Source organism: Electrona antarctica, assembly GCF_951216825.1.
Source record: "Electrona antarctica genome assembly, chromosome: 5".
NCBI lineage: Eukaryota > Metazoa > Chordata > Actinopteri > Myctophiformes > Myctophidae > Electrona > Electrona antarctica.
Genome location: NC_136810.1, coordinates 51,203,522 through 51,215,288, shown reverse-complemented (window position 1 = coordinate 51,215,288; position 11,767 = coordinate 51,203,522). Strand labels below are relative to the sequence as shown.

General features: G+C 40.6%; 1 protein-coding gene across 1 annotated transcript; it reads right to left on the bottom strand.

Annotated features, from left to right (window-relative positions):
* Positions 1-1,340: 1,340 nt before the first annotated feature.
* On the bottom strand, positions 1,341-10,773 carry syt19 (synaptotagmin XIX). Its single transcript, XM_079502106.1, has 9 exons — positions 10,636-10,773; positions 8,641-8,866; positions 7,996-8,060; positions 4,976-5,119; positions 3,938-4,120; positions 3,378-3,530; positions 2,635-2,757; positions 2,321-2,432; positions 1,341-2,189 (listed from the first exon to the last, which is right to left on the bottom strand). Exons 2-9 carry the CDS (start codon positions 8,822-8,824, stop codon positions 1,876-1,878), a joined length of 1,278 nt encoding a protein of 425 aa, XP_079358232.1. The 5' UTR covers positions 8,825-8,866; positions 10,636-10,773; the 3' UTR covers positions 1,341-1,875.
* Between the last annotated feature and the right edge of the window lie 994 nt (positions 10,774-11,767).

The window sequence follows — 11,767 nt, the reverse complement described above, 5'->3', positions numbered from 1 at the left end:
TAATATTTATTAATTGAGCATGCTGGAATATTTACAATATCTAACAGCCCAACTGCTGTTTGGACATGAGACACTTGTATAGAACATATAATACATAGGCCTATAGACTGCAGAACAACAAGGAAAAGGTAGAAGCTAAGCTACAGTATATATACATTCACACAATTAGTGACACTAAATAATCATTATACTGTTTAACAGAATCAGTAAAACTTTTAAAATACAATAGGTTCTTTCATGGCAAAAATGCAAGATAAGTTTAAAGGGGGATAGTTCATCCCAAAAAATATTAGTTTTTCTATCGATTGCTCCCCCCATGGAGACTTTAATTAATTTTGTTTGTTTTTTGTCGCATTCCTATATTATTATAGGCCTATATAATCATTTGATGACCAGCAGTGGTTCCCTATGGAGACACAAAGAGTCTCCTTTGTGGTATGGGGTGAGTACTAATCGATAGAAGAAAAGTCATTTTTGGGGTGAACAACCTCTTTAAGCCGATCTTGTCAACCATCTACAGTACGATCCATCCAGGACGGATAGCCTTGTTTAAATGCTCTACAAATTTCACTTTTCTTCTTTTTTTTATTTGTATTATTATTTTTCTTTTTTAGGTTTGTAGCTTTTCCAAGGTTTTGTCACGAGTAAAGATTAAAATAAAAAGGAAGGAGTGATTGAGACAAAGATAGTATTATATTTTGGAAAATACATGGCCATTATGGCTCTAAAATATGGATTAGGACAGTCGGACATTTCACTAAAAGAGTAGACCACCTTGGAGCTAATTCAACAGAGCCAAAACGTACAATAAGTCAAATGTCCATGATGGAACAGGAGAGCTTCATAAGACTAATAATTGTAACAATAAAGTAGATGCTCTTTGGTAGATAGTAGATATGTTTCTGGAAGGGGATGAGAGATTCACTTGACTTTAAAGATGGAGTGCCGTGATTTTTGTACTTTTTCTGTTTTGTGTCTATGGAGTTAACATTACTCTAATAGACCCCCAGGTGTGGTTAGAATATTGAAATATGTCTTCCTTGTGTATTTTTGGTTTCTTCCTGAAAGCTCTAATTGTGGCTTTTGTCAAAAGGCCCAATCGAAATACACCAGATTTAGTGACATCACAATATCATCCCATCCCCCTTTATCATACTACAACAGCTGTGGGTGTGGCTTCAGTTCAGGTGGATCACCTGCACCCACCTGAAAAAAGGCATACTTAATGAACTGCTGGGTGTGGCTACATAAAACATATTTTTAACACTTTCTGTACACTGAGAAAAATCTTCCCCCTAGTATAATCTATGATCTATCATAGTACCTAATGATCAGAAAGAAAGAATATCATGGCATTCCATGTTTGAGAGAACAATGATATAATGCCTTTGTTTCATTGGCAAGTTCTGTATAGAAAATGTTTAAAATATGAACTCTGACATGCTAAGCTACTCCTGGCTATTCCCAATTTGTGTTTGGTTCAAGATACCAACAGCCACCAACAACAAATATGTATGACTCATAATAACATACAGTTACAGCTATATTCTTTAACACGCGGTCCTGATGATTGGCCCTTAACCCTGACAATACTGGGCTGGATCCATGCTCTGCCCACTATGCACGGGCGGCAGGGGTAGAGTGGTTGGTAGAGCGTCCGGGTGGGAACCGCAAGGTTCCCAGTTCGATCCTGGGCTCCTCCTGTGTTAGTGTCGAAGTGTCCTTGAGTGTCGAAGTGTCCTTGAGCAAGACTCCGAACCCCTAATTGCCTTGTATGGTTTCCTCCGCCATCTGTGTATGCATGGGTGAATGTAATGCACAATCTATGTAAAGCGCTTTGGACAAAAGCGCTATATAAATGCACCATTTTAATTTCTAAATCAAAAGCTGATGCCACTTTGCTATTGGCTGGCGGACTGACTGCATCATCAGGCTCCAGTGCTGGTCCTCGGAACTCCTCCCTTTCCGTATGTTCAGTTGGCCAATCAGATGCTTGGGTGACTTCCTACTAGCTGCCAGCTGCGACTGATACACAGAGACCAAGATGTGGCATTCTTGAAGAGGAAGCTCTGGCAGGGAGAACATGAGCACCTGGTTGAAGACGGTCACTTGTCGCCGGGGAACCGCAGAGGTTTTCTGGTGCCGTCGCTTGCACTGGTTGCACTGAAGGCTGATCCTGGCGTTCAGGGCTGTACAATGCATCAAGCACGGATAAGACAGGTTAACGATTGGAGTTCTCGTGCCTTGCAGGGATTGTGATGTTGTGACAACTGACAACTCTGTCTGTATTACACACTCAGTGTGTGTGTGTGATATTTACCTGTATCTGTGTGTGTGTCAATGGGCGGAGTTCTGATCTTTAGAAATCCAACCTCCAGCCTCTGAGAAGTGGGAAGAAACTTAAGGGAGAGGAGAACATCCCCCACAGGATCCTAGTGGTAGAGAGTAAGGAAAGGGTGGCGTCAGAGTATGTACGTCTTGATATGCTGCTGCTAAAGATAACCTGTCCTTGTTTGTACGTTTGTGCAAACACAACTGCATGCATGTTTGCATATCTGTGTCTGTGTGTGTACAACATGTATGTGCCATTATGTAATGTTAGTATCATAGTATGTCTCTGCGTCTGCGTTTTACTTTCTGAGGTGTCTGGAGGTCTTCTTGGAGCTCCAGAGGATAGGAACTACGCTTGAACTCCCCCAGAGGAACCCTAACCTCTCCCAGGATGACATGCCGGGAGTACTTATCGAAGTCCCTCACCTGAAACCACACACGGATACAATCAACAAACACACACACAGGCTTGGTAGTACTGTGAATCACATGGGTGTATCAGCAGTGGTGGAAAGTAACTAAGTACATTTACTTTTAAGTACTGTACTTAAAGGGGCATTCCACTCATTTTCAACATTTTACTGTCATTAATATACCTTAGAGCTGTTGTGTGGAAATAATAAAAAAGTCCCCCCCATTCTGTGTTTCCTAGAACTAGAGGTCTGAAAAAAAATCATTAACATGGTGAAACACATCTTGATGATGTCATCAAGATGTGTTTCACCATGTTAATGATTTATTTTCATACTTACATGATGAGTGGAATGCCCCTTTAAGTACAATTTTAAGGTATTTGTACTTTACTTGATTATTTCCAATTTCCAGTATGTTTACTTCTACTCCACCACGTCTCAGATCTTTTATCGATTAGTTTCGAACTGTCGCACCCTACACAAATGCACCGTTTAGTTCATTAACATACGTACGTGATCAATATTTACTGTGTCGTTTGTATGTAAAGAAGCAGATATAGGCCGACTAATTTTCATTACTATTCTGAGGAATGTTGTTGCTGTTGGTTAGAAATCTGAGTGTAGTTGGCCTACCTCCATCCTGAGGGTGACACGATGCAGCTCCTGCAGCTGTTCCAGGCTACAGATGAACCTGTCTCCAAACAGAGGGTTGGAGCTGTTCTTCACAATGCGCGTCTGCCACTCTTGCACCACCGCCCACAAGGCATCTCGGTTTATGCCCTCGCCCTAGGAAGATAACGATAATGAGTAAACGTACTTAATAATGCACACCTTTAGCAGAGAGGCTTAAATGAGGAATGAGAAAACAATTTTAGGGAAACCAAGGAATAGGAATATTTGTACAGAGTTAAAGCAATTGGTGGCACTGGTGAACACAAAATATCCCACCACAACTTAAAAATAAAGGCAGTCAAGGCATTATTTTAGGTGTGTCATAGCAGGGTGAAGTCAGCTTTGGATACATTAGCCTGGGAAGCATTCCTTTCCGGGTTTATGATCCGGTCGGATCGGATCTATGGTTCTATAGTCAAGTTTTGTCAATACTTGCTATTGGTGCGCCTAAATCATACATACTCATTATTAAATTGTACAGACATATCCTGTTAAGACAAATCTATAAAAGGGTCCATTACCTCATCATCCACAAGATGCTCCACTTCCTCAGAGCCTGCCTGCATCAGTCGTAGCTTGACAAAGGGATGCAGACTACGGGTCTGGTTCCTCCCATGCAGCCCCTCTGCCTGCAGCACGGTGACCACCAGACGAGACTGTAGCTGGTCAAAGTAGAGGGAGAACCGCAGAGATCCATGGATCTCCTGCTGGAGGTGAGAGCAGAGTGTCTTAGCTTCAAAATGACGTTTCCTTAGAGGAGGAACAATGCTGAGGTGAAAATGGTTTGTAGATGTGTTCTGATGTGGGACCGAGGGAATGTTTCTGTGAGGAGCTCTTACAAACATTGATTGTGTGAAACCCTGCACATTCAAAATATTAAATATTATAGAACTGGACAAAAAAACACTACGAAGAGCAAAAAGTAGGAATGCTCCATAAATTGTAATTGTAAATTGTATAGCAATTTGTTGGCCTGGGACGTGGCTCAGCGGTCCAGGCACCTTGGCTGGTAATCCAGTGTGGAGTCTGGAGTGTGCCGCGGGTTCGACTCCCGATCCCGACGGCCTGTCGTCACCCCCCCCCCCCCCATCTCTCTCCCCATTTCCTGTCAGCCTACTTTCTATCCCTCCATAAGAAATCACACCCGTGTGAACTGAGTGGTGCAACTCCCCTCTCCCCCCTCCCCCTGCCCTCCCCCCCTCCCTCTCTCTCATTAGCAAGCAACAGTGCAGCACTATCTCTCTGTCTCTGTTTCTGGCACAACAGCGCCACTTTTGCCCCTACTGGTACTTATAGTCACACACATAGGTTAACACAGACATTGCTGTTCCTTGGAGTGGTTGCACCACTCAAAAATATATAAAATGAAGGTGAAAGCCAAAAAAAAAAACATTTAAAAAAAAAAAATGTTACTCAGCACAAGCTGGGGCAGAGCTGATATGGACTCGAGGAGAATATACAGTATGTTTGCATTTTGTCGTGCAAGCTTTCCATTCCACACGAAACGGAGGGAGAGAGAACGTTGTAAAGCGGCAGCAGGAATGTCGTGGTCTCTTTACCGTTTCTTGGTTGGCCTGCTCGTCCAGCGAGCCATCTCCATCTGACAGGACGCTCTCTGAGGAACCCAGAGAGAGATAGCGACTCAGCCTGAGAGACTCTACACATACATCCTCTACCTGGGGGAGGTCAGCACGCACGCACGGCTACGCACGCACAAAGTACACATTACACAAGCATGCATATAGACACATATATATATACTGTGTGTGTATTTACAGTGCATAATCTGCGTATATACCCACAAATGCAGATGTTCATAATTGCAGCACTAATAAAAAATATATACGTAAATACTCTTAATACATATTGCTTTACGAGGCAGTATTATTTTCTATTTTTTACCACTGGACATGACAGCAGTCACAGTCTGTTTTCTTATACTCAGACTCATGACTGCCTGCATGGTGTCATCTATCTTTTAGTTGAGCAAACTATTCTAGAACTCACACACACACACACACACACACACACACTCAGTGTTTAAACAGTTTACACAATGTACAAGACAAGCACGCCTCCTGATGTACACACGGATAGATAACCATACAGAATTACGCTGTGGCCTAAAGTCAACCTGTCGCAAGACTCGCAACGTGTGCGAGCTTGTAACGTAGATCGGCTATTTTTGAAGAGATTTGGTGCAGAGGAGAAAAAGAGCATAACAAGTACAGGTCTGACCCAGATCAAGTATTAGTGTAGATGGGTTTAAAGTGGTTAACTAGGAAAACCTTTTGACCCGGATCCACTGACAGCAGTTCTAGGAGTTAAAAGCCCCGGGGTCAAATTGTCTACTTTCCAATATAACATGGTAAAATATTTGACTCTACTGGCTCGCAGACTGATACTGTTGAACTGGAAGCAAGCACATGTTCCGACTCACACTACACTTATGAAAGAGGTTATGCACTATTTGCAATTGGAAAAGATAAAGTTTGAATTGAGAGGGAGTGAAGATAGATTTTACCAGACATGGCAACCCTTCATTGACTATTTCAATAGGTGCACGCTAACCCCTCCTACACAATAGATAACAAAATAAAAAATTGGAAAGAAGAAAAAAAAGGAGAAAGGAACTGAGTGTTTTTTCTTATTTTATTTTCTCATTTAAAAAGAAGAATGTCGGGTTGGGAGAGTTTGAGAGCAAGAATGTCTGTCCTGTTGTCTTTATTTTGTTTGTCTGTTCACATTTGTCAATGTTTAACTGTTTTGTTTTTTCTTTATCACATTTATGTACCTTTTTTATTATGTATTGTATGTCACTTAATTACTCATTATCTGTCAATTATTTTCTTAAGTTATGTCATAATACAAAAAGCCTAATAAAAACTATTTAAAAAAAAAAAAAGTGGTTAACTAGAAAGATGTGCTCACTGTTCACTGTGTTCAGTAAAGTGCACATCTCCACCAGGAGGCATGTTCTAAGCCCTAATAATAATAATAAGTCTTGTGTGCAGTGCAAGTTCTTTGTACAGTCATTTAAGTACATGTGATTAGCTGTTGTGTATATATCATCTCCACTGTTGCCTCAATTGTCTCTCTCTTGCACATACATTATTACCTTCCTCCATCTTTATGATGTCATTCAAATGTCTTTGTAATCAGCAAAGCCTGATTGTTAATTTATTTCTGTCAATTATGTTTGTATTGCGCTTTGGTTGCAATTTAATGTGTCCTGTTTTGCTGTCCCACTGCCCCAGACAACGACAAGGACACATTGACACCCCAGCTCTATTGACGATATGCACACGGCTGCCATCTTGCCAGCAAGGTGCTAACTAGGTGTAACTTCCCATAGACAGCCCATTCATCCAAACAGAAAAATCCTATCTAATTGTATTAAATAACGTCAAACTCACTAACATTGCAGCTGTAGGGAAAGCTTGAATTATCCTCTTTCTATCTGCAATGTGTTTGTTTAATAAAATCACACCCGTGTGAACTGAGTGTTGCAACTCCCCTCTCCCCCTGCCCCCCCCTTCTCTCTCATTAGCAGGCAACAGTGCAGCACTATCTCTCTCTCTCTGTTTCTGGCACAACAGCGCCACTTTTGCCCCTACTGGTACTCTAAACATAGTAACATACCGGTAGTCCCATAGTAACATAGTCACATAGTCCCATAGTGACATTGCTGTTCCTTGGAGTGGTTGCACCACTCAAAAATCCACTGTAGACATGTTATGAGCTACTCCTTCCTTGTCAAGAAATTCCTTGCATATGATTTTTTTCTAAGTGCTGGAGTTTGGAAGTGCTCGTTGACTATCACTCAACAGCCCATGCATAACACCTGTTTTGAATTTGCACATAAAATGCAGGAGGCAGCAGGAGGTTGCTTTACTGATAACGAGTGCTTCCAAACTGACACTTTGAAAAGTAATCATCTGCAAGGAATTTCTTGACAGGAAGTCGCATACGGTGGATTTTTATGAAACAAACACTTTGCAGATAGTAAGACGATAATTCAAGCTTTCCGTACAGCTGCAATGTTGGTGAGTTTGATGTTATTTGATACAATTAGATAGGACTGTTCTGTTTGGATGAATGGGCTGTCTATGGGAAGTTGCAGCTAGTTAGTACCTTGCTGGCAAGATGGCAGCCGTGTGCATATCGTTTATCAAAGTGGGGTCCATGGACCCTCCAGGGTCCTTGGGGGGGGGGTTCTAAATGGACCCTAACTCTGGGAGTGTTAGTGAGTAGACTACGTGAACGGAGAGTGTCCATTTGTACAATGTACAAGGTGTGTACACTCAGAGTTATGGGGGTCCTCGCAATTAAAAGGTTTGAGAACCAATTAGATTATCAACTAAAATGTAAGTTGTCATTTCAGACTCAAGCCGGCAAATAGATCGACAGATGGTCTAAATTCTAAAACCTAAAACTGCTAAGCAAAGCTTTAATTCTTAACAAAATGTGTGGCCATGTAAGACCATGTTCAAAATAAATTCACTCCCAACTGTGCTCCTAATAATCCTACATCACTAAATAGTCACCATGCAGCTCCATTCTTTATGTCAGGTCTTACCTTAGTATTTGGTATTCCTGGCCAACTTCCAGGTGTTGAGGACATGTCATCAGGCAGGTTGCTAGCTGTTTAGAACACATTTTAGGGCAAGGTATTATGATTAATTTATTTTATGAGCACATCCTCTAGTCTACTGTCTACTGTACTGGTTTCCAAACATTGGGTTCTTCTTTCTTGTTTTCTTACATATTTCAAAAGATTTTTTTTTAATGTAAAACAAGTTTATACATTTTAAAACAAACAAACAAATCTAAGAAATTCCATGAATTAAAAAAAAAGAAAACTAGTGAAAATAGCCAATCTACAAGCTCACAACGTGGTGCGAAGCAACGTGTTGTGTGCTTGTAGATCTGCTATTTTCACTATTTTGGGTCCCGGACAAACGTCTAATCTCCCTTTTGGGTCTCGACCTGAACAATATGGGAACCACTGCTCTACTGATTGATTGATTGATTGATTGTTATTAACAGTTTGTAGAATCTGGGTACAGTTCAACGAAAGTACATGGGCCAGACAAAATCTGCTAAGAGGATAAAACCAGAAAAAGCACTAAGAGTTGTTTAGCCTACATAAGGGTACTCCATTTTCAATTCATCAGAGAATCTGTTGTGTTATGTTATATTCTATTGATTCTCCAGAACTCACCAGTATCCTGCTTAGCTTGTGTCTGAGCGCAGCACATGGAGACCTGCCACAGCAGGATCCCCACCGCCACCAGAAGCAGGAGCACAGAGAGGCCCAGGAGGCAGTACTTGACTGGGTCTGAGAAGGGCATCTTCAGCTCTCCAGAAGTCAGCAGAATCACAGGGAAGTCCATCAATATTGCCATGACTATCTACCTCCATGAGGTAGATAGTCAACACAGGTAGGCCTACAGAATCAGATTTTGATTGATTGATTGATTGAAATATGTATATTAACAGTTTGCAGAATTACAGTACATTTCAAGCACAAACTCAATACAAAGACTGTTAACTGTGAGTGGACGACCCAATTAAGCATTACACTTGTTTACAAGAAGGTCCACCTTGTTCAATTCATCAAAACATTTAGAGACGTACAAATAGACACTTCTATATAGTCAAAGAACAGAACAGGAATTCATCATAAAGGAGGTAAAAAGGGAAAAGAAACATATACAGTGAGGGGAAAAAGGGGGATTCAGATTTTACGGGGGCCAGTTTCGAATTGCAGCCGTCCGTAGGTGCCCTTTGAGAGCGGTTTTGAAGGAGTCAAGGGATTCGCATGTCTTAATGACTGTTGGTAGGGCGTTCCACATTTTGGTGGCATAGGAGCGAAAAGAATTTAGTCCCTTGTTTGTGCCGAATCTGGGTTGTACATGGTTCGTTGCACTCCCTCTGGTGTTGTGGGTGTGGACTTCGTTAACATTAAGGAAGTATCTAGACAGGTACATGGGTATCTTGGTGGTGTATGGAATCTTGTGGACCAGACCCATTGCAAGATGCTGTACTCTGTCGTCAACCTAAGCCATTCCAGCCTGTCAAAGTGGGCAGGGGTGAGGTGGGTTCGGGAGGTGAGGCCAAGTAGGAGTCAGAATCAGAATCAGCGTTATTGTCACATCAGTTTTACAAGTAAAAAAGTGGGTGAAATGTGTTTTTGTGCATAGTTCCCATCATGTTTTTTTTCCAAGAAAACAAAGGCATATTATACAGTGATGTGACTCATCCATTGGTGGAAAGTAACTACAGTAAGTGCATTTACTCAAGTACAGTACTTAAGTAAGGTTTTGAAGTACTTTTACTATTTCCAATTTCCAACACTTTTACTTCTACTACACTACATCTCTGATCTAACTATTGTACTTTTACTCCACTACATCTATTTCAACTTTACTAGTCACTTTCTTTTTTTTTTTTACACAGCACATTTTGAATTCCGGACTTTTTATTAAACCAAATGTTGATTGGTGTGCATCTCTGAACAATTACAGTAATAGACGATCTTCTGAGCTCAACAGTAACGGGTGGAAAATGAGATTACTATGATACTGCCACGAGGACATATAATATACTCATCATGGCCCATTGGGAACTGTCTAGTCAAATAGAAATTATGCTGTTATGTTATGCAAAGTTAACTGTACGGAGAAACTTCACACAGGCCACAACTATGTCTCCGTTTTGATCTCATTGAGTGGGGCAATCATAGTAAGTTCAGGTATTCATTTGGCGTGGGTTTAATTAATTCATTGTAGTTATAAGTTAAGCGCTGTTTAATAGTAATGGTTACGTTAAGCATGGGTTTGGTGTGGTTACGCTTAGGGGATCTGGGAGGTGTGCTCAGCTGGCAGTACCAGGGTACCTGATGGCTTACATCCAACATCATAGTATCCACTGCCTACTAGTAATATACAGTATAGTGCAGCTTCATAAAATAACATGGACACATGATACATAACAGTGTTCAATGCTTTGGATCTATAATAATTTGAATGTGATACTACATTATATGTAAAATATAGCATAGTATCACACAGTCACTGTCTGGACACTTAGAACCATTTCCACAGCGTTTTGTTATAGTATATATTAAAAAAAAAATATATATATATATATATATAACTTATATATACTCATGTATAAAATAATATATATAAATATAAATAAAGGAACAGTTTACCTCCAGTAAGTGAAGAAAATTCCACTCTTCTGTTTGAATACAGATACTGTACATACTATACAGTGCTATAAATCCATGCTGCTCAGCTGGTAAAATTCCAAAATGAGACAATTACTGGCAGAGGTCCAGAACTTGTCTCCCATTGCTCTCATCAGTGTTTTATCCTGTCGTAACTCATTCACTCTCTATACCACTCTGTCTCTTCAAGGCACTCTGTGAGTCTTTGTATATACTCCGCATACATATCTGCCCACACACACACACTGTGACACACACACACACGTGTGTGTGTGTGTGTGTGCGTGCACATACAGCACCTGACTTGCCTGCGTGCACGCCTTTTCTGGGCAAACTGGTCTGATTAGATTGAACTAATACTTCAGGATGCCTTACTACCCACTTCCTTAATACTCATACTTTGTTGATGTAACAATGACATCACTGTCGCATCACTGTTGTACACAGCCTTATGAACCATAGCTTAGAATAGCCTCACATACCTACCTCAAGACAGGTAAAAACAAAATTAGGTCAACTTCAAAGAGCAAATTATTAATTCAGAATTATTAGATTGATTTGTGTTATGAAATAATATTATACATTTGGCCATTGATGTCTGTGTGGACTTTAAGATTAATTGTGGTTCTGCAGTTAACATTTGCGAGGACTGTTCCAGGTGTGGGCCGTGTTATCACTGATTAGTACCCAAATCAGCTGCATGTAGTATACCCAAATCAGCTGCTTGTGTGCTGGCGATAAGGCCTGTTGGACTCTTACATGAAATGGAAGGATAGCATATAATATAAATATTGTATAACAAACCAAACGTACATTATTCCAAGAATGAGGAAGGGGGGAAAAAAACCTTTAGACCTAAGCTTCCTGGTTCTTTGTCTCAAAGTTACATAAAAGCTCTGCCTCAACACAAGTGTACATCATGCACGCACGTCGCACGCATGCTTGCACTCGCACTTTGTCTCTGTCAAACGGAGACAATACTTAAAAGAAATACACATATGCGTTCAAGATTTCAATACCTTTTTAATCATGTTTCAAGTTAGCAGTAGAAATAAATAATACTCTGGTAAAGCAGTGATGTCAGTGAAATAAAACGTATTCTAAATTCATAGCA

Coding starts and splice junctions, on each gene's coding strand:
- syt19 (XM_079502106.1), bottom strand. CDS start 8,824: ATGGCAATATTGATGGACTTCCCTGTGATTCTGCTGACTTCTGGAGAG. Junction 2,758..3,377: donor GTGTCACCCTCAGGATGGAG/GTAGGCCAACTA, acceptor GTGTGGTTTCAG/GTGAGGGACTTCGATAAGTA. Junction 2,433..2,634: donor ACCTCCAGACACCTCAGAAA/GTAAAACGCAGA, acceptor CTCTACCACTAG/GATCCTGTGGGGGATGTTCT.